This window comes from Falco naumanni, chromosome 4, assembly GCF_017639655.2.
Source record: "Falco naumanni isolate bFalNau1 chromosome 4, bFalNau1.pat, whole genome shotgun sequence".
NCBI lineage: Eukaryota > Metazoa > Chordata > Aves > Falconiformes > Falconidae > Falco > Falco naumanni.
The window spans coordinates 73,872,332-73,895,709 of record NC_054057.1 but is presented as its reverse complement, the minus strand read 5'-3'; the positions used below and the strand labels follow the sequence as shown (position 1 = coordinate 73,895,709).

At 40.0% G+C, this 23,378-nt stretch overlaps 1 protein-coding gene across 2 annotated transcripts in view; it reads right to left on the bottom strand.

Moving 5' to 3' along the window:
- The window catches only part of GTF3C1 (general transcription factor IIIC subunit 1), a 42,213-nt gene that overhangs the window by 4,209 nt on the left and 14,626 nt on the right, over positions 1-23,378 (bottom strand). For both annotated transcript variants that reach the window (XM_040593625.1, XM_040593626.1), the window contains exons 14-34: positions 23,015-23,199; positions 22,388-22,663; positions 22,014-22,159; positions 21,500-21,597; positions 19,793-19,889; positions 18,855-19,032; positions 17,400-17,535; positions 15,416-15,551; positions 13,505-13,586; positions 12,646-12,831; positions 11,950-12,107; positions 11,400-11,542; positions 11,120-11,201; positions 9,833-9,945; positions 8,807-8,869; positions 8,163-8,256; positions 6,877-7,049; positions 5,934-6,218; positions 3,642-3,895; positions 1,896-2,182; positions 703-1,363 (exon numbers count right to left, since the gene is read on the bottom strand). In XM_040593625.1, coding sequence (XP_040449559.1) covers positions 703-1,363; positions 1,896-2,182; positions 3,642-3,895; positions 5,934-6,218; positions 6,877-7,049; positions 8,163-8,256; positions 8,807-8,869; positions 9,833-9,945; positions 11,120-11,201; positions 11,400-11,542; positions 11,950-12,107; positions 12,646-12,831; positions 13,505-13,586; positions 15,416-15,551; positions 17,400-17,535; positions 18,855-19,032; positions 19,793-19,889; positions 21,500-21,597; positions 22,014-22,159; positions 22,388-22,663; positions 23,015-23,199 — 3,833 coding nt within the window. The remainder of the gene's footprint in view (positions 1-702; positions 1,364-1,895; positions 2,183-3,641; positions 3,896-5,933; positions 6,219-6,876; positions 7,050-8,162; positions 8,257-8,806; positions 8,870-9,832; positions 9,946-11,119; positions 11,202-11,399; positions 11,543-11,949; positions 12,108-12,645; positions 12,832-13,504; positions 13,587-15,415; positions 15,552-17,399; positions 17,536-18,854; positions 19,033-19,792; positions 19,890-21,499; positions 21,598-22,013; positions 22,160-22,387; positions 22,664-23,014; positions 23,200-23,378) is intronic.

Sequence of the window (23,378 nt, the reverse complement as noted above, 5' to 3'; positions counted from 1 at the left end):
TCTGCACTGATTCACACGGCAGTCTGCCGGGTAAAGGCAGATCTTGGCAAAATACCACACAAGCAGTTAGCTTGTGATTCCATCTGAAACCAGAGCCGATAAAAGACAAAAGCAAACAAAATCCCCAACAACCTACTTAACGTAAAGCTTAGCAAGAACTGCTAGCTATCAAAAAAACCCCAACCTGGCAGTAAAGAGGAAATGCAAATGAAGTCATATTGGGTTACAAACAAGATTATTGATCTTCTCACTGGCATGTGCTGCTTTTGGGTGAATGCTTTAATGACTTCACAACTTTCAGTCACGGGCATTCTAGTTAACTGTACACCAGTAGCACTGTGTTTTCCAGGTTTACAGATGTCCAGCCTTTGGACTGAAGCCAGAGATTAGAAGCTTCAGATCTAAATATGTTTTTGGAGAAAAGTAAGAGATGTAAATGAGTTTCTAAAGAACACACATTTCTGAACTAGTCATGAGCATTCCAGCAACAGGCATAGGAAGGAATCTTTATGTATCTGAACCCTCCAAGACGTCCCAGATTAAGTAGTGTTATGCCACTTTGTCTATGAGAAATGACAACCTTTCTCCCCGGTCCAGCTTCAAAAAGAATCCAGTATTTGCTTATAAAATGGAGCTACCTGTTTGGGAGCAACTGATGATGAGCTAGTCTCGATTTCTTGGATGTAGAGTGCTCCTACATACCTTTAAAGACTCCTGGGTTCTCCTGTAAGTAGGAAAGATCATCATCCTGCTCACCAGCTGATTGTTCAAGGCTAGGAATCTGCTGCTTGTGCTCAGTGCTGAGCTCATCATTGTCTACTTCAAGTTCTTTGTCCTCAGAACAAGATTTATCTTGTTCCTTGTAAGTGTCCACATTCACAGCGTCTGAGGCACACGCTGGGTGTTCAGCTAGGTGTTCTGTCTGCCCTCCCAGGGAGCCCGTTTCTTCATCCATGACTAAAGCTTCCTGCATTGTAACAGGATCAGGAACACCTGCATCAAAGTTATTTTCATTTGCACTTTTCAAATCACTCTGTGAACCCTGGCAGAACTGATTGCCATCTTGAAGGTCATCATTTTGAGTCTTACATCTCTTCCTTGGGGGCTCTTCATCACTGACAGATTGTGTGTCTTTTCCCAGCTGCTCCTCTTCTCTCGAACATTCCTCTCCCTTCTTTGGTTCTGAGGGCAGGCAATCCTGTTGTACATCTGGGGGAGTGGTGTCTGCACCTTGCTGATCAGAATCATCTGGTTTATTTTTCAGACAGACTGAATGCAAGAGCCAGGGCTTGGCAAATACTATTGCAACCAGTCTTACAGAGTGGCCTCCTACTTCTAAAACCTGCTGCATTTCAATAAGGTCCTATTAAAAAACAAACAAACAAACAAAACACAACAAAAATTGTTTCAGGAGCTTTCACTGGAAAACATCAGTTTAACCAAATAACATGGAATTGCCATCTTTAACTGTCAGCAAAGGAAGAGGACAATCTTAGTAGAATATTCAGTTTTATGTGCTGCTGCACTGAAGCTGAAAAGATGCATTACCCCTTAAACTTTTCTGAAATTACAACACAAGATATTTATGTTCAGCTTAAACTAAGTCAAAATGTAACTGGGAAAGACCATTTTGCTTCCAAAGGTGGTACAAAGTTTGTACCTCTAGGTTTCTGAAACAGTTCATTCCTATCTTTGAGGAAGTGCTACTTTAAGTTTTGGCCTTCCTAGCTTTGATGCGAGATTGCTATCAGGTATTGGTATGTGATCTCTTGCCTAATATAAATAGTTTTGTCCAGTTTATATTTGCTTCCTACAGCCTGGAAGCTTGTCCTCTTCAAGGGGAACACTAAACATGCAAACATTAATGTATGGGAAGCAGCTGGCTGTAAAATCACCTGAATGTACTGCTCCAAGCTCCTGGTGCGTTCAGGTTCCTCCTCTTCATAGCTGCAGAAACGTTTGCTCAGCTCAGTTTTGCAAATTCCAAAGTGGGAAGTTGCCTCTATTTCATTACGAATCTGCAAAACAGCAGCTACATCTCTGGGATTATAGCCATAATGTTCTGTACACTCACGAAGAAACTGATCAACCTCGTAGTTTTCTTCTTGGACTTTTATCAGCCTGGTAAAAGTTTCAGGGAGGCAGGAGATTCCCACAACCATGTTATCAAGCAGAGAAGAAACTGCAAAGCAAATAAAAACCCCAAATGTATAAGCTGTGAAGCAGTTGTTACTAGGCAATATGCTACAGAAAGATAAATGTTCTGAGACAGACAGATCAGAGGTATTCTAGACTATTTCAATTAAAAACAGAGCTCAGTTTTCCATCTTCATTGCTGCAGTTTCCTTTTTGCTTTCTGCCTTACATATTTGTCTCTGAAAAGACCTGCAGAAGAGCAGCAAGCTGGTTTACAAGGGCTCGCCCTCATATCAAAGTGAGGTACCGCTGAAATACAGCGTAGACTTACTGGTATGCTCTCTAACACTGGGTCAGCTTAACTCTAAGTTTGTGAGGCAATCATCTCCTTTTTTCTTGAAGAAGGTCAAGTGAAAAGTCTAGGGCAAGGAAACGCTATGGAGGACCCTATTAATCAAAAAACTGGAAGCGGCTGATCCACTGCAGAAATATTGGCCAAATACGGTATAAACCACAAGTTGGCAATGTCTTGGTACAATTAGTGTAACAAAGCATCTCTGTGCTTGGAAGCAGGTCTGTCACTGCACAAAACTGACCCTCACTGTAGTGAGCATTCAGAAGCTGAAGTACTGTGACACCTATTGCCAGTCCCAAATGATTAGAGGGCAGCTTTGGCACTGTTCTTATCGGCTCCCCACCCTTTTATCTGCAGGCTGCCTTTACATCATGCTTGTGGGACACTTGTATGACAGCTGCGCTTCTCTGACAGCCAAGGAAAAATGAGTACAACTGTAATGAGCCGTCAGCTCAGCACACCTGGGGGGCACATGTGGCAGCAGAGATACGAGAAAGAATTTCTATTTTACCTCTACCACAACAGCAATAGGAATGACCAGGGGCAGCACTAGATCTTCTAGCCAAAGAGATAGATAACTAAAGGCTTTCCTGGATACAGCTGCATTACAGCTGAAAGGAAGCTGCTCTTTAAGAAGGGGAAGTGCTGATAAATTACAAATATTCAAGCTCTAGATATTACCCAAATGTTTAAATTACTGTAGGTAAAAGGCCAGAGATCGGACACCACTATTTCAGGCACTTGCATAAGACAAGTAAATGTGAATTTCCATTCAAGGAGTTCTGAAAGATTTTCTTTTCACAGAAGAGAAAGCCTAGGTGTAACAAAATACAGTATTTTAATTTGCAGAAGGGACTGAAAAACCTACTGGAGAAGGGGTAACAGAGCAGAGGAAGACTTCCTCTTTGGATTCATAGTTTCACACAACATGAAATACAGGCAAGGACCTGTCACCAACAAAAGGTGCCTCTGAGCCAACCAATTGTTTGTTTAAATCAGGAGAGAAAGCATTACAAGGCAAACTGCATGTGTAACGACAAAAGAATGTTCCTATTAAAAGGCTTTGTTCAAATCAGTTCCTCAGCTGACGAGTTCACCATCTTTCCTGCTCCAGCCCACTTCTGTTGCAAGTTAGGCCAAACAGACTAACCTGGAGAGCTGAGTCTTCCTGGAACCGGGGTACATCGCAGCTTAACCTTCACCTGGCAGGAATTGACCACAATGTTGTCACTAGGACTCAGATTGCGTGTGCTGACAATTCCAGGGGCATAGTAGCCTCTCATCAGTAAGTAATTGGTATGAGATGCTTGACGAGCTTTTACTTCTATTCTCCGTTTGCCTCCAGAGCTGTCATCTAAGTCATCATCATCGTCATCATCATCCTCAAGTCCTTCTTTTCCCAAACTAGAGCAAACAGAGGGGTTTTTTTTGGTTGGTTGTTGTTTCCCCCCCCCCCCCCAAATAAGAAAGTGACTCATGACACTGAGCAGAGCGAGAAGACGTGCTGTTCTGCATTCTGGTATTTGGTCGCAAACAGTTGCGGGTTTGTCCATAGCAGGCTTGTTTAAAGTGCTGAGAACAAGCAACTACAAAAAAAAAAATAGACTAAAAGGTCCTTGGAAAAGGAAGCACTCTCTTTTTTGTAAACATGTTGAAATAAACCCAGAATATCTCAGCTTACAGTGCTGAACCTCTACGGTTCAGCAGACACTTCATCATGAGGGAACATCTGTCACAGCACAGAGGCCGAGACCAAAAGGGATCTGCAGGATAGGGCAGACAGGGTTTATTTTTAAGGGAGAAAAGGAGAAGAAAGAATTACAGACCAAAGACTTCAGTGACTTTAAAAAAAAAAAAAAAACACCAAAAAACCACCACAAACTACAGACAGCCTCAAAGTAAAGAATAGTAGCAGCAGCCAGGATAAATTTCCCAGAAACAAACTTTGTCAAACCAACACTATTTCTTTCCAGGACATGACAAGAGCCATTACGGATAAAGGTGAGGGCTCTGAACAACCTGATCTAACTCGGAGGTTGCCTATGTTTTAAGCAGATTATGCCAGAGACAACCAAAGCTTCCTTCTAACCTTGTCTAAAATGAGTTAGAGATTATGTACCTTCTCTTAAAACTTATTTAAAACCAAAAGAGAACATAACATTTTAAGAAAACAGTGCAAGTACATAACCAGTTGGAAAACTGGACTCTGCCTGTACTGAGAAATGGGGCTAGACGAGGGTTCAGTTTATTTTTGCTAATGACCTGGGTGATAAAATAGCTTATTAAGTTTGCATAGGATCACTGAACTGGAGAGACTGCAAGTATATGAGAAGACAGGATCTGCATTCAGAATGTTTCCAGCAAACTGGAGAAATAGTCTGGAAAGGAGCAGGAAACAATTTCATATGGACAAATGCATGCTATTTATATTCTAGTACTATGCACCTGTCCTTCCACACTAAGAGGAAACAATTAGCTAGGTAAAGGAAAAGAAACTTGTTAGAGTGAATCACAAGAATCATAAGCTGTACGTGAATCACTGCACTGGGGGTTTTTGGCTGCTTTTTTTTTTTTTTTTTTTTGGCAAGACCATGGCCATTCATCATTTTGCAATGTATTAGCAGGCATATCACCTATAAAACATGATGTAATTGGCACAGACCTGCCAGCAAGAGCGTGGCATTTGGTTTTTGACCTCACATTTCAGTGCAGAGGAAAACAGTGAGAAAGACAGAGATCCAGATGACACAAATAACATACCAAAAACACAAGTAAAGGAACTGAGGCTGCTCATTTTAAAGAGTGGCATATTATGGAAAGGGGACTATGATAACAGTCTTCAAATAGGTAATAAGCTGCTCTAAAGAGAAAAAGAACAAAGTATTTTCCATGTATATATACAACAGGTTAAACTGCAGCAAGACATTTTAGTTGCACTCTGAGAAAACACATAATGATTGTAAAGATAACTACTCATAGGATTAGACTGCCTGGGGAGAGAGTTTCGATTTCTGTGGTATGCAATTACTGGAGGCTTAAAAAAAAAGTCAGAGAGGAGACAATACAGGGAACCCATACTGTGGAGACAGGCTTCACTGATAAAGCTGAAACCTTGTTACTAATGCTTCTTAGTCTTTGGAATAGGAAGGTACAATGTTGATGGAAATGCTCCTCTAGCACACCCTGCTCTCCTTTCCCCATTAGCGCTGATGGCAATGAAGTGCCTAGCAATTTAAATGTCACATACGTGAAGACAAATGCAGTTCAAGGCTATAATGACAGGCACTAACTGAAGTGCCATTAAGTTTTCAGACTGCTCCCTCAGAACTAACAATCTAAACAACATCACGTGCCACAGTACAGTGCAGGAAATGCTAATGCCTGTCCAGTTTCATTCCAGTTACCCACAAACCATATTTACTATAGAAATAACAGTTTTTACCTTTTTATCACTTCATTTTCCACCATAGTGCTGTCCACCACAACTATCTGCTCTGGGATTCTCACATTCACAGATACAAGTCCCAGGGAGAATAGGGAAAGCATTGCCACACACTGGCCACCAGGCCCATCCATAGGAAATGCAATCATGCCTTCTGATGCTTTGTTTTCTTGATCTTTAAATGAGAAGTTATCTGGCTGGTCTGATTTTTCAGTGTCCTTGAGCTTCTCGAGGAACTGAAAGGACTCTGTACAAATTGTACTGGGAAACCGCCATGTAAAAACTCTGGACAAAAAGACAAATTCAATGAAACATAAATCTTTCACAATCTGTTCTAATTTACTGTGTATGAACTTTAGACGCATGGTAGCATAGAGCAGGCAAACAGTTGAAGTTCCATGCTAGAGGTGGTGACCAAGTACCTTCTACATCTGCTCTCACAGTCCTTGTACTAGTTGCAGAACGTTAGGTATTTATGCACCATGTAAAGGTCAGGTATATATAGCAAATACAAAGCAAAGCAGTTATCTGCTTGAGGACTCAATACATTTACAGTTTGAGTTTGAGTGTCCTCCCCCACCTCCAACATCCAGGTACAGTGGCAGCACAAAGTAACTGGAGAGAAAAAGCAAGCAACCAGCAGAATGATCAGAGCGCTAAAAAACTCTTTCCACCCCCTCTAAAACTTTGGAGCTGCCTCTCCTCTCCGCTATGTCTTTGTAAAGTCTTGCCCAGCAAACTTGGCTCTATTCCCTGTACAGCTCTAGTTACTAACGGAATAAAAGGCTAACATACATGGATGTTAGCTTTGTGGCTTCAGCTTCAGCTGAGATGGGCAGGTTTTTTTGCTCTAGATACTTGATGCATATTCTCTCCTCCATGCCAAGCATGCCTGGATAGATTTTTATTTGCTCAAATTTGGAGTGACCTTTCTGAGACCCACCTGTAGTAACTCTGAGACAGCTGATAGGACATGGGTACAAAAGGCAAAGCCCGGCTCTTCTTTGGACCCAACGTGTGGTTTACTCGACGGCGATTGACCAAGCTTCTTTTCTGACACTCTAGGAAAGCCTTCACAAGAATGTCGTCCCGGTACTCCCGGTACAAACGAAATGTCTGCAAAAAACCCCCGTTCAATGTAAAAGGCAGCGTTAGCTCTGAATCCACTGTTAGACTCACCTACTTGAGGTTTACATTAATTAAATGCACATGAAGCTAGAAGCCAGAATGTAAATGATAGATACAAATTTACTAAACTACACTATTACATTCCTTTTATGGGCTTTTAGGCTTTTCACAGTAAATGCCAATTAAATTAACTAAATACTATAGAACGCTTGACATTCAAAATGAGATCAGGCTTCCACTAGAATTATTTATGTAAAAAATGCTCATCTGCAACACATTTTGGTAGATTCTTTCCATCATTTTACCAGGAACACATGCTTCTATAAGCTTGGCTTTCTAGGCTCCACTCTTGCCTGCTGATAAGATACTAAACTCTGTTTGAACTTATAACTTTATTTTTTTAAGTGCCTGACTGATAGATGATATATTTTCATTGTCCCCAATGCTGAATCACAGAACGGTCAGGGTTGGAAGAGACCTTTGGAGATCATCTAGTCCAACTCCCTGCTAAAGCAGGTTCTCCTAGAGCAGGTTGCACAGAATTGTGTCCAGGTGAATTTCGAGTATCTCCAGCAGAGACCCCACAGCCTCTCTGAGGACAGGCTCCCCAACACCAGTGTCAGCTGGATACTAGGACTGTCTTTCTAACGAGTCCTCCAGAGCATAATTCCAACTGCTCAAGTGGGCACTAAATCACGATACAGTCTGACCCAATGGAAGGGATGTGGAGTTTATTTCATATGGTTTTTGGGGATTGCTTCAACTTCACATCTTGCAATCTCAGCCTTAGAGAAAAAAGCTGAACATGCTGAAAGTCTGCCTAGAATATGTAATTTGCAAAAAGCAGAAGAGAATTGTGTCCCACAGGACGGACACAAATGTAAGTTTCTGGGTTTCTTTTCTCCCATTTGAACAAGGCATATGTCAAGGTGGGAAGGAGAAACCCTTTAGGGTTGTATGACAATGTGTAGATGTGGCACTCAGACACGGTTTAGTGGTGGACTTGGCAGTGTTAGGTTAACGGTTGGACTTTACGACCTTAAAGGTCTTTTTCAACCTAAATGATTTTATGACCAGTAAAGTCCAGTCCAGATACTGTACCTGAAATGACTGGCAAGATTTCATCTGGTTATCTGAGAGTGCCAGCGTGCTCTGAATCAGATTCTGTAGCACTAGAAAATGAATATCATAGACACTGGAAAAAAAAAAGACAAACCAGCGAAAAGAGTTTATTCACAGTGATTTTTGTGCATGAGGTACCTAACTATTAAACTAGCACAAAAACATACAAACTCAGTTATTTGCTTCTGAAATAGATGCATAAAGGCACGAGATTACTACAGCTGAGGATCATTCATGTAATGTTACATTTTCCCTTACCTTCCACTCTGAATTTTTGGATCAGTCCAGATAATCTAACACAAGAAGTTCTCTTTGAGAACAACATCTCCTCCTCTCAAGATCCAGCACCCACATAGAAAACATACACTGCTGTCCTAATGATAACAGACCACCATTCTGACAAGGCCATTGCTGCTGTCATTTTATTCATCAAATCTATAATCTATGTCTGAGGTCTCTACGGCCCTGCAAAAGTATTTTTATATCAATAAATTTATACGCTGCAACAAACAGATGAAAAATGTACTGAATTAGAAGACTATATGTATATTCCTTTCACAGATGTGAGGGCTGACATGACCTTGGAGTCCTAATGTGGGAAAAACGGTGCTACTGCTACTCACCTGCTTAGGCTGTCCTCTTTTGTGTTTTGATTTGTGTCTTCTCCGATTGCCAAAACTCGGAATCTAGATAAGGGAAGGGAAAGCAAAACACTGAAACAAACGTAACGTTCTGTGATTTTATATCAGCCATGAAACCCAGAGGCTGACAAGTGCAACTGCTAATAAGGCAAGTGCTGAACCAGCGCAGGGCTCCTATCTGCTCCAGCAGCCGTCAGCACAAGTGTCAAAAATGAGAAGACCTGTCCAGCTCGACATCCTTCACTTCACCAAGATACCCGTTGACTATGAGATAAAACACACTGACAGGACACAGAGCAGAACTGCATGGATTTCCTGTTCTATTGAGGTTTTGGACTTCCAGTTACCATTGGCAGCACTTTTGCTGTAACATACAGCTCTTCCCAAAGTAAAAAAAATTACACAGGTGCTAAATTTGTTATCATAAAATGGTTTGAGACCCTAATTTTCACACTTCTCTCCAAGTGTTACTCATCACAAAAAAGCATGACGATCTGGGGCTGAAGAATGCTATACAAGCCTGAGTGCTCTTCTGAATCAACAGTTTTAGCAGCACTGAGATGATTTTAGCTGAGCAACCAGCTACGAACTGTGATATAAAATGGGGCCAGTTAATTTGGAAAATGGTAAAGGGAAATTTTCTATTGCATTAAAATGTTACACCTGAGTGCCAGCATCTCCAATAGTGGAATTGAGGATTTGACAATTTAAGAAAATCTGACATTGTGAATTTCTGGATGAAAAGTCTTATTTAGCAAAACAGGAATGTTTTAAAATAAGCAAGCTTGTACGAATAACTGAAAATCAGTTCTACGTATTTAGGAAGCATGGATTTAAAAGAAGTGTGGCTTGTTTTATTTGCTGAATTATTTTTTTTTTTTTTATATTAAGAGTATGAGTAACAGAGGGTGTAAATAACGCATAGCAGAGAAGAGGTCTACTCTGAGTTGCCCTCCTCTTTCACAGTCTCACCCACACGCAGAATCTAAAGCACCATAACTGAAGTACCTGCAAAAGAGTTCTTGCAAAGTATCAGGAATCTCAAGCTTGGGATTCCCCAGGGTTGAACTGAATTTCTCTTTCAGTCTTTCCACAAACTCTTTAAACTCCTTTGCACAAACCTTAGGAAAGAGGAGATTGAAATGTTATCAGCCTCAGTTTCTTAGTGTGGGAAAAGACCCTCTACTTTTAAAGCGTTCATGGAAAATTCTAGTAGAAATAGCTGTGTTTGAATCAGTCGGGAACAGCACAGCAGACAAGGGAATGCATCAAAAAAGCTCCGTGAAAGTTGTGTTTGCTGATTTACTTAACAGTTGCAGGTTCTGTCTGTAATCACGCTCACAGCTACAAGCAACCCACCACAAACATATGTTCTAAAAACAATTACACTGAATTAACAGCGTAAGATCTCTTGCTAGAGCTTTGTTTAAGCTTCTGCTTAAGTCTTTTTCTCTTCATACCCTTCAGGCATTATCACGTTCTCCATTAACTCTGTACAATTATGGCTTGGAGAACACCTGTTACACCAGAGGAACAATCCAGTACCTCTCTAGAAATAAGTTTTTTTCTGCTTCCAGAGGCAGGCTTTGGGGATGGGGGCACATGCATTTACTTCAGTAATGTCTCACCAGTGAGCAACATAACAACAGAACTGACTGGAGTTTTCTGACAATAATGCAAATTGTCATTCCTGGATAAAACCAAAAAAAAATCTTGCCGTGATGTTGTCCCAGTTTTGAAATTCAAAATGGAATTGTTTGCACTGAAAGCGTAAACAACTTTTCCATTTGAAATAGTCATTGATTTAAGCCATAAAAAGCTCAAAAATTAATTAAAATCTTTCGACTGATCAAATCAAGGCTTTTGTCATAAAATTTGCTTACATTCCTGCACTCATCCACAGAGGCTAAGGCAATATATTAACATGCAACTGGAATAAAAAATAAGAAATTACAGAGCAAAAACGTTTTATTGTTCAGATAACAAGGACACTGAGAAAATTAAAAAAAAAATATCAGTGCATATAGATGCTCAGTCATGGATGTTTATGAACAAGCACATTGAAAAAACAAAATTTTTGTTGCACAGTAGTGCTGTTTATGTGCCTTTGGAAAGCTGCCTGTGTCCACCTTACTCCCAAAACAGCAATGATGCTGCATTTTTACGATGATGCTATTTTTAAAATAGCTAAGGGCACACAGGAGAGATAAGATATGAAATCACAATAATCAAAACAGTGCAAGTACTCAGTAATCCAAACAGCGTACTCTATGACCTTTTAGAATACTCTCCTACCTGTGGATCTTCATAATTATTTTCTCTATTCATGAAATCTTCAATAAGGCCTTTATCTTGGTAAACCTCAGCAAGGCAAACTCTGCAACAGACACAATTGAAGGTGTTGTACATGGTTGAATTTTTGCCAATTCAATACAGATTTGATAGCACTAGTGTGCAGAAAAGTTGCAATTTATCAGTCACATGAACAAGACAAAATGGGAGGACCATATCTGATGTTCAGTTAATTTCAGGAGAATTTAGCTTATACCTAGAACATAGAGAGAAACCTTCTTACTTGTAATTAAGATAGGTCTGTGGATTTCTGACAATATAACGAGCTCTTCGTCCAACGGAATGAGAAGTTTTGTCAAGGGACTCCTCAAAGCTGGCATGCATGATGTCCCGAACTACTTGCCATGGAACAAAGGGCCCTTTCACCTGTGTGAAGAACACAGGATCACAGAACGGCTTCAGTTGGAAGAGACCTTCAAAAAGGATCAAGTTCAAGCCCCCGGCCACGGGCAGGGACACCTCCCACCCGCCTAGGTGGCTCCCAGCCCCGTCCAGCCTGGCCTTGGACATGCCGGGGATGGGGCACCCACAGCTGCTCTGGGCAGCCTGGGCCAGCGCCTCAGCACCCTCATTGTAAAACATTTCTTCCTTATGTCATCTAAACCTGCCCTCCTGCAGTTTAAAACTGTTGCCCCTTGTCCTGTCACTATGTCTGGAGTTAAAACTTCAGCTTTTATGTACACAAATGATAGTTAAAACCATGATTTATTCTTAGGACCGATGAAATGTGTGCTCAGTATATAGGACCTCTACTTAATAGGCCTATTAAATACCTTTGCATTTAGCACATGACTAGCAATTCGGCACAGCATGAGCAGACTGTCTTCTTGCACCGTCCAGGTGACACGCAGACGTGTCATTCTCTGCAGGGCACTCTGATCAGCTTCATCGTGGTAGCGGAGTCTTTTGCTCTTTTCTACAGAATCCTCTTCTAACAAATTCAGAAAAAAAAAAAAGACAAGACAGTTCTCTCAGCGCTATATATTCTGATTAATTCAAACTATCACTAGCAGTAAGAGCACCATTTGGAGTTTGTAAGAATGAAAGACAAAAGCAGAGAAGTAGCAGTTCAGAAAGTAAAATTCATTAATCTCTCTCCTAGGAATGAGGAAACAAGCACCTAGAGCATCACGCTATGGAGAATCTTTAAGCCAGCTATCCAAAGCTGATGGTGAACTGCAAGGAGTTGATCTGTTGCAGACACTATGAGAATTTCTTTCATTTGTACAGTACAGTGGTGCAATCATGATTCACACACAGGTAACAGTTGCAGCACACTGCTGTTTTTCTCCAGAGCTAGTACAGAGCCCCAGGACACCCAAACCTCCACTGCAAGAGGCAACCCAGAGAGAGGGCCAGTACATTTCCATTCCCTGTGCTACTTGACAGTCACATCAGCTTTTGTAAAGCAACTTACAGCAGGCCTATGCATTAAAAAGAATGCTTCTTTTTCCTGATGTGTTAGTTACCTTTCTTTTTCTTCTTTGTTTTCTTTCCAATGTCTTTCCTAAGCCTCTTCCTCTTTTGGCTTTTTCCACCTCGCACTCGTCTTGTTCGATCCTGGGTTGGTTCTTTACTTATTTCAATACATTCCTCTTTCTGGACAAGTGACTCAGATCCTACCTTTGCTTCTCCCAAAATATTAATTTTGTTACCTAAAATGACACATATTTACAGTAGTAGGGCTTATACAACAATTACTTTCCACAATATTAATGTATAAAGAGAAAATGCCAAAGTTTCAGTATATGAAAAGAGATGCCCTCTCAGACCTGTCCTTTGTTAGTCGTGTCATTTCATGCCACTTCTCAGCAGCTCACACAATAAAACCCCACGCAGCTGAGGGATCATCATGTAATTGCTAAGTCTAGTGTACAGTGCACAAACAGAAGGGAACTGAGTTGAGGTTTCAACTGAAGCATTTCTTCCTCCTTAGCTTAAATGTTAGGCTATGCAGTTTTAAGTGTCTAGTCATACAGAATATTGGTCCCTCTAGACTTTCTTCAAACTGCACATCAAAAATTACAAAGGAGAAGAATTATTGTTCTATAGGAAATTATTTACATATCTATTTTACTACCACAGAAACACGCTAGATCATTTTAAGGAGACAGGAACAAACCATGTCAACAATACTGGATAAAAAACCATTATTGTCCCATATATCCAGAAATAGGGAAGGAAATTATTTATCTATTTTACTGCCCCAGAAGCATCCTGGATTACCATAAGGAAACAGGAATACCCTACATCCTCCATACTGGGTCTGACAAAGACAGTAACACCTATTACACTGTTATAGACCCACCACCAGCATCACCACCTTACCTCCAGTGCTGAGTTGAAGGGGGTGCTTTGTTAAGAAGGTTTGGAGTCTCACCGTCAGTCCGTTTTCAGAAACTGTACTTTCCTAAGACAATACAGCTTTAAAAAATGTGATATGCAAAAGGAGCACACTGGTTTTAGCAACACTATACATTCTATCCTTTGTGTATTGTCAGAAATAAGATTTTCAGTTGAAAGGAAAAGATCCTTGGCTACGATGAAGAATTCTTTTTCCTTATTGCTACCACATATTTGAACAGCTCTAGAGCTTTTCTTAAATCATACTGTAATGACCACTAAGTTATGAAGGTTAAAAAAAAAGCAGCAAATCTCCTCAAGTTTAAAAGAAATCATCATTGGAAAAGAAATGCTTAATTCTTTCATTGCTACAGAGGCCGAGCAGAATTTTCTGCACAACAGTATTTTTTCAAAGCATTTTACATTCCAAAGGGACTTCTAAAAAGCACAAAACCAAAATGCAAACACAAACATTGAGTACATGCCTCCTACACCATATTCTATCCATCCTAAATCTGAGCCCGAACTGACTGCAATGTATTAGGAGCTTTGACATTCTCAGCAAAACCCATTTCTCTTGTGCAGAATTCACTGGCGACAGAAGTTGGTCACAGATGTGGAGACAAAAGCTGAGGCTGAAGAATTGCTGGAGGTCCTGTAAACGCTGAACAACTTAGTGACAGAACAGCAGATGAAATTAAGAGTGAAATGGTCCTGCCTGAGGGAAAAAACCCAAGCAACTAGTTTTATATATACACTGACAGGCTCTAATTGACCACTACACTTAGGGTACCGTAATTACAACCAATTCTGTGAAAGTACCTGTTCAATGCTTGGTAATGGTCAAAAAGCAAACAAAATGTAAGGAATTCTTAGGAAAGGAGAGCAACACCATGCTGCTGTAAAAATCCATGGGTGGCCACAGCCTGAAAGCACTATGTGATTCTATTTCCACCTTAAAAAGGATATAGTAGAACAGGTTAAAAGAAAATCAAGAAGAACGATTAAAGGCAGAAGAGGTTCCATACTGGGAACCGTTAAGTAATATAGTAGATGCCAGTCTTAAAAAAATTAATAAATAATAAATAAAACCCAGAGGTGAGAGAGGGAAACATGAGAGATGTCTATAAAATCAAGTGAAATGGAAAGGGTAATGAAGAATGGTATTTTTCACAGCTTCCCTGAGTACTACAATTACTACGGAGCTTAAACCACCAAAAGGAAGTGGTGATCCCTAATAGGACTTTGACCCACTTTGCTACATTGTAGATACTGTTACTTGTGTCTAATCAGACAAATTAATGCCAGAAGAAAGAGCTATTAACTACTTGAAACACCACCCCCAGGTTTAGTTGGCCTGGAGACAAACCTGCAGGCAGCTGCGAGAATATTCTGAGGACGTACCACTATAAAACTCCCTTGCTTGTACAACCTTCCCTACAGATCTTTTACTGGCAACCACAGACAGGACGTTAGCCAGAACTAGGATGGTCATTCTTATTTGCCAGTATTTGGCTTCCTAGTAAACTATTTTATTTTTTTCCTGTGCGTATTTCCTTATTCTGGATGTTTCAGTTTTTGTCTGAAAACTTCTGTGTTCCAGAAAGGCAAGAGGTACCATTAAGTAATCTAAATTTCTTGCTTAATAAAGTATTTCTCCTTTGGTTGAACATAGTATCAAATTCAGTTCAGACAAAATTCACATCCAATTCTTTCACTCACTCCAGCACCAAGATTTACCACATTTGGCATTAATTTATTTCCAGTGACGCAAAGCCTTACTGAGATACAACTGAGAAAGCATGCAAGCAGCAAGATTTTGCTATCAGTACCTCAACCTTAAGAATACTAAAATTTGGAAAAGTCATTACAGTATACAAATTTTGAAATACCCACCTTCCTAGTCTTATTGATGATGTAGCTTGTCCAGATCCAGTTGCGTTTTAGATGCCCATAAAAGCTGGAATCCAGACCTGCAGCTCCTAACCCATCTCCAGGGATAGTTCCATCATCAACCACCTCTCGGCTGCCTCTAAGAGAAAGAGTAACAAAATATACAGTAATTATTTTGTAGGGAGTGCCTTCTCAGCTGCTCTGAAGCGATGTGTGTGCCTTGTGCAGAACTCTTTCCTTGCCCGCCCAATTTAGATAGGGCTGGGAAAGAAGAGAAGGAGAGATACTCCTTCCCTTAACCCTGTTCCAGAAGTACCATGACAACAATCCTTTTCCATTAAGTTTTAATCCCTGCTATTTCATGACTGAGCTTTCAGTTTACAGATTATACCCACAGCAACTTCATTATTGTTAACTAAGTTCCAACAGCCACATTAAACTCTGTTCTCAGTACTACTCCTACCACAGAACTAGAGAAAATACCTGCTCAGATGAAACACTTTCTCAGGACAAGTGTGGGGAAAATCTCGCACAGGAACTAAAGGCAATCATAACCCTTCTTCACACTGCCTGTCAAGCACTGGTCTCTCCAGTTTTCTAACAAATACATTAAAGCTTGTTTAAATACACATACAAGCCAGGAAAGCAATGCACTGCAATTCTCTCCCTGGAAAGAGGATGAAACTAATAATGAATAGCACATAATGGATGAACTGGTATCCTTCATGAATGAGATACTATTAATAATTAGTGTGGTGTTACAGTGCAGAATGAAAAAAATATTTTTTTCTTCTGTATAAATATGACGCTTTGCAAGAAATCATGGAGACAAACATACTTACCAAAATCTCCCCCACCAAAAAACCCCCCAAAACCCAAACTATGAATGAGCTTTGTGTATGCAGTAGATATGACAGCTCTGACAGTCCAGCAATAACAGCAAAGAGTATTTCTGAAATCCCGTTTCACCTTATGAAAGATTGTTTGAAAGCTACCATGAAAAAAATTTCAGTCAAGCTTTCAATAGACCACTCCTTCATTTTAACAGCACATCATCAATTAAATCCAAAACTTGTTTCTTGACCTTAAAGAGGGTGCAGTCATCTTCAGCCCAACTGCAAATAGACACCGTATATCCAAACTAAAAGATACATCACCATGGAACAGAGACCATAGCAAAAGCTGACAAGTGGATTGAACAGAATTTTTTGCTATCAGTGAGGATCAATGGAATTAGGTTGCCTCAACTCCATTGATCTTTTTTTAAGATGACTTGATACATCTACGTGTAACACTGAACTACTGAAAATACTTTTAAACAGACTGTTTCTTAAGACAGAACAGAATATAAACAAAACTAGATCACTGCGCACAACACAATATGAAAAGTATAACTGGCGTTCCACATGGCTGTCACAGGTATACAATCTCTGAGTATTCTGGCTGTGATTAGGCAGAAGATTAAAGTGCTCCAGAGATCACTTCCAGATTTCACCAGTGTGCACCAGCACCATATTAGAAATTAACATATTAAATTAGAAACAATGTGCAAAGCGCAACACAGAACACAATTCAGAGTGTGACACTGGGGAGCTACTGAAGCTACAGCATACTTGAGATAACACAATATAAAGCACAGGAACAGAGAATTTTTAAATTTTTCCTTTGCCTTAACTCTACTTCCCTCTAAACTTTGCCTTCCCCAAGACTCTTGCAACACATATCTGTACTACTTTGGAAGGAAATCAAAATCAGGTTTTTCTCATTCCTGTAGCATAAAAACCTGCTTGGTAGGCAAGCTACTCATGAACATGATACATAACTACAAGTCTTTTTAATCAGCCTCTGAATTACACAGAAAACCCCCACAACACCAACTGAAATGCTACAGTTTAAACTGCTTTTGCTATTAAGTAACATCCTCAAAACCAGGCCAGTTCTTTGCCTCCACTATTCAAGCAACAAAGCAAGAATGCAGATGACATACGTGGTATATTCCAACATTGCACACTTTCGTTCCAGATTGTGTTTATCCACTGCTGACTCTTGTTCCATTTCTACATCTAGTGCAGGCTCCTCCCCTTGAAGATTACTTCTCTTTGAACGAGGACAGCGGACAACTCCTAAACATACAAATGGTTTTGACTATCAGCATAAGAAGACTTCAACCCATTTTGAAACCACCCTGCTGCAGCAAACTACTGCTCCTAAACAGTACTAACTTTTTACCACTTCTGGATAAAACATGCTACCTGCTCACACAGGCTAATGGTGTTCTCGTTAACTAACACTAGAAGGCACTAACTTGTCCAAAATTGTGTTCAGGGCAGAAGTAATGAAGGCTGGTACCCTTCACAGGGAAAAAAAATCAGCAGTTCAGTGATCTAGGCACAGATCACATCCTTTCAGATACTCATATGTGGCAACAGTCCTCAAGAAACACTGTGGCAGGTTGCGAACGTGTCTTCAGTTCAGTTTGCAGCTCAGTTTGAAACAGTGTGAATGTTTTGCATGTCTGACCCCTTCATGTTGGAGATACATTTAGGATATAGCAGAGGAGTCATGTGATGGCTTTATAGTAACAAAACTCAAAGGTAGTAAAATCCCCAGTTTCTGGCTTACTACTGCTTTTTGGCTGCCCATGTTACAAAGGCAACAGGGCAGGCCCAGATCTCAGGCAAGCATCTGATCTAGAGGCTCAGTATAAATTTAAATCTAGCACTGAGCAATTTTCCCCTCAAGGCTCAACATGGAAAATACTTAACTGGAACACAACAAAGCTTCCACAAACACGCAAACTGGTGAAAAACTATCATTACCATATTTTGGGGGCTAGGAGTAATGTTCTGACCAGCCTACAAAAGCTGCAACGATCACAGACTTGTGATTCGCTACCACTTGACAAATGTGTAAGGAGCCTTTTGCACATAGCTGCTTCCATACAAAAGAAATACAAAATTACAAATAGATCCTTTTACCTTGCTGACTAAACTGCAGAAATACAGAATAGTGTTGTCTAGGGTTTCCTCCAGTTCTTTTTTTTTAATAAGGTATACTTTTTGTATCTGCATATCCTATTTAAAATGTAAAAGGACCAAGCACAAAAATAAACACCAAAAAACGGGGGTGCCTAAACTCTCTTGACTTCCACATCTCATCTTACTTGGGCTATTACAAGGTTTAGCAACATCTTGCTACGGAAAAGGGATCTCTGTTCAAACTAGTAGAGAGCTACAACAAAAATATACTAGTAACCATTTTCAAAAAGACTTTTTCACAACTGGATTAAAATCTAACAGGGCTATTATCAAATTTGCTACTTCTAACAGGACAGCAATGCTTTTCCATGAAAACTGCTCTGAAAATTTCAAGTGGACCGTAATTTCATAGAATGACACAGACAGAATAGTGAAGGTGATGATAAGGTACAGTTATACCCTACCCAGTGGTGTGTTAAGGCAGACACACTGCAGATCAAACCAGAAGTTTTCCACATCCTGCAGGGTATTCAGAACATACAGGCGTCTCTCAAACGGGCGGCTACTCTGCGCCAGGTTATAGTGGGGGTCACAGATAGTGGTATCAACAATCACAGCATTTCTCTTCATATACACAAAGACCTGTCAAATACAGTGTATTTCAGGCTGGTAGGGAAAAGTCATTGAAACTGCCTAATTTACAGGACACACAAGTTAATCTAGTTTAGGACTGCTTAGCATCTTCTTAGACTCCACTGCTTTGAGCCAGTATGCTGCTAGCAGACACACCCATCCCCACCCTACAGCGCTGTATTCCCAAACTTCCCTTGCCAGCAATCCAGAAGTTTCGTTTCCAGATTTAGAACAGTTTCTTTTTCCCCTTGTGCACAGGACGTTCCAAGTTTCCACAGAGAGCAACTATTGACTACAAATTCTCATTCAGCATTTGAATAGATGTGTGTTGGGGCCTTACTATCTTTCTTACCCTCATAAAGTGTATGTTGGGACTGCTTTCTCCATTGCACATGCTCTCTATTTACAAGAAGATGTGTACAAATGCCATTATTTTACTCTGATCTGTGCCACACATCCAATGCCTGACGCCTTGATGGAAAAGAATGTGACATGCTCATTTTTCATAAAGTGCTGCCGGCCTGGAACCTCCTAGATCACTACTGTGTGCAGCGTTCAGCATTACACATTTGAGTAGTATCTTTCCAGAGAAAGGGGTAAAAATTATCTGTACAGTTTGCAATATGTCACTTGGATCTGGAGGTCTGCATACACATCTAAAACATCAGTATTTAATTATTAAAGGAAATTACAAACACCAAATCTTGCATTTATTTCACTGGACAAAACCCATGAAAAATAACAGCAATTTTTTTTTTTTTTAAATTACCTGGTCTTTGTCTTGAAACTTCTCTGTTGGGCCAAACTGTATCAGTCCCATATAACATAATCTTTGAAGGTTTTCTACCACTGAAAAGATGTACCTCCTGCAGCAACATGAGGAGTATTACAATTAGCACTCATGAATACAGTAAAAATGATACCAGAAACCATGCCATTTTCATGCAGCAACGTCATGTTTTCAGGAAACCACTCTTTTTTGAGATAATGAGTTTCAGAATTTCTTAAGTGGTATTTTTGTTTGAATTATCAGCCTATGGAAAACATATAATAACCCAAAGCTCAAAATTTCCTTTCCTCAAATCACAAACAGTGTTTTAGCCAAATACTAACTAAAATTTTGCAATCAAAGAACAAAATTAGCCAGAAATACCATATGTAAAAACGAATTAAACAAGGTCTGAACACCAGCAGATCCGCAGACAATTTTGTGTAATGAAAAGAAAACATGATTAAGAAAACATGACTGCTAAATATGGGCTAATAAGCCTTCACATGTGTACATACGAAGAACTGGGCAACAATCTTTATAGTTAAAGTTTTTTAGAATTACTGCGCCAAGAAACTGCTTTTGGTTGTTTATAGCTTTGGCAGAGCAGGAAATGCAACATTTCCCATGCTGCGCATCAACTTAAATGGCAAAAATCTAGAAGTTGCTGGAAACTGCTGCAAGCCCTAGTTTCTTAGAAAGAGTTTCTAAAAACTTAGTTTTGCCCAAATTTAACTTCACTAAGACCAAAGTTTTTCTGTGCAGCTAAACGAGAATTATATTTTGGCAGGAGCTTTCTTTGGGGCTCTCAAAGATTATTTGACCAGCTTAGAAATACTGCAGCCAATTTGGCTGTTAGAAGTCATAGTGCTTTGGGGCGGGCAGAAGGGGCAAAGAGACAACTTGGTTACATGTCATACTGTTTTGCATAAAACTATGAGATGGAGCCTGCAGATTTCCGAAAATAACCATAAATCCAGTTTCCCTGTTACTAAGATGTAGCAACTAATAGGTTAGGAACTGCAAACCCGAACTAACCACAAGTCTTGACACCTGAGAGTGTTCAGCACTATTCGCTCACCAGCAACACATCTGCAGGTTTGCAAAATATTGTATAAGCCTCCAACCATCCAAATCCATACAGTTAGCAATGACTTCCCTGGGGAAACTAACGTGGTGCTGTGGATTCTGCATATTCAAATCACTTTACTGTTGCTCTCCCTTCCCGTCTTCAGTCCAATCTCAATTTTTAAATCTCCTAGACGAAGAATGGCAAACAGGGGCAGATGTGCCACTGAGAGCATGAGTAGAAACTGAATGGTAAGTGTGAGAGGCAGAACTGGGAAATGTGGCATCTTCTGAAAGATTTATGAAGGACAGCAACATTTAGACTCTATTAAATTCTGAATTCAGCAGCAGTCAGGAGCGTGTTCTATACGGTAGTAACATCCTGCTGATGAGTTATGAAGGACAGAACCTCCCAGCTCTCAAACACTGCCTGACAGCATGCATGAATATTGTTTATTAGTTTCTTATTACCTTCTATTTGGGAGAGAAAAAAACAATTTGGCACACTATCCTTAGAAGACTGATGATCCTTGTCTTAAGTAACAAAGTTCTCTTTGACACAAGCAGGAAATAACTTAGAAAACAGTCAACCACTGTTGTTTCCTTCCTAAAGCCATTTACTTTGACTCGTCTGCTTACCTTTTGTAGAGGAGCTGCTGTCGGACTGACCTTGGAAGAAATCTGATCAGAGTGTGCTTTTTTAGTGGATCATTTAAAAAATCTTCCAGACCATCCACCTAGAATTATTTTAGAAGTTCATCAAAATGCAAAATATAACTAGCCTTTAAAGTCTTAAGCTTTGCTACCAGAACTGTCCACTGTAATATTTTCTAAGCAAATGCTACTGCTTTTGTAAAATGCTTAAACATTATTCTTGTTAATCAACGAGGCAGAAGATTCATTCAGATTATAAAAAGCTCTTTGCAAAATATTAGCTTAAGAATTTGCAGTGTTATAGGGCTATACATTTTTTTTCATTGTGGCTGTAAAAGCAACTAACTTTTCTGTAAAAGACTCTCAAGAACTAAAGTGTCTACTCTCCAATAGCACGTTTTGTTCAAACAGACTAAAAGAACGTTTTTACTGCTTATAGCTACAGTTGATATCATCAGACTTTAAAGTAAAACAAATGTAAACCAAAAAAGCACCATACCTTGTAGCTGACTTGCACTATCTGGACAAAAAGTGAGAGAGGCAAGCAGAGAAGAATGTCACTAACAAGAGCCCATCCAAATCCAAACTCTCTGTGAACTGGCAGAGGAGGGACATAGCGCATCCATGACACATCATCCACATATACTAGGAGCAAGAACACTGGCTTAGATTCAGAGAGGACAAACCTAATAGCTACATTAATAGTTTTACAGTGAGTGTTCAAGCAGAACACATTTGGCAGTTCATAGCCTAGAAATCTGGAAATCATCTGAACTGCTGATTTTTCAGTCTTTTTTGAAGTGGACTTTTACTTTTTTTTCAGGTTGAACCATGGCAAAGTCTGTAGGAAAGTCAGGGTGTGCCACTTCTCACCTGTTTGATTAGACAACTCTACTTCAGTCTCCTGTGCAGAGATTTCGGGATTCACCACAGTTGTGATAATTTCCAAGGTCCCATCTGGTTGCGCTTCAAGTACAGCTGCATTCGCATCCAGCCCTTGTTTGCTGCCCTTTTTCTCACCATCACTACCTCCTTTTTGCTGTGTTCCATTTAAAGGGTGTCCATAAATTAAGTACCAGAGGAACGTGTGGACCATTCTTAAACGGGGCATTTTAGGAAGAAAGCCAAGAGAACGCCCAAGTCCTGGAACTGTGAGGGAAGATTAGTACCAAACAGAAATAAAAGGAGGGTCAGAACAGGAGAAACAGCTACCTCTGCAAAACTGATGTGAAGAAAAGCAGAAAGAAAGATAGGCAGCTGTAAGTAAATCTAAGTTACAAATATTAACTTACAAATAGTTAAAAGGTAGTAGTGCATACAAATACTCCAGTTCACAATTGTAAAGAAAAAGAAAAGGCAGCCAAGTAAATGTTGGATTGTGAGAATGCTTTAATGTAAACCCAATTTTTCCTCTGTAAAAGAAAATCCCACTCATCTGAAGTGATCATTAACAATGAATGAGAAAGTGAAAGGTGACAAAAAACCCAAAGGCAGCTGTACCTGTAACAGGGTGATAGTTTTTTAGCTGTGTTACGCCCATTTTTTCATCAGTTTTTCTTGCCCGACTATTATTATCAGCTTTACATGAGCTTTCTTGCGTTTCTCCGCAATCAGGAGCTGCCTCTTGCCCTGCATTTTCTTCCTCAGTGTGGTCCTGGGATGTCGGTGCCTGGGGAACTTTAATCCTGTATTAAAACCACACAGCACTTTGGTAAAAATTAAGCAGAGTTCAATTCCTCTTCTTTCCTGACTTCAGGAGATATTCAGCCTCTTCCTTCATCTTTGTGCTTCCATTTCTCTGTTGCTAAAGAAAAGATTTTTCTTTTCTTTTGCTTACTTTGTGTTTATTTCCTCTGCATATTTT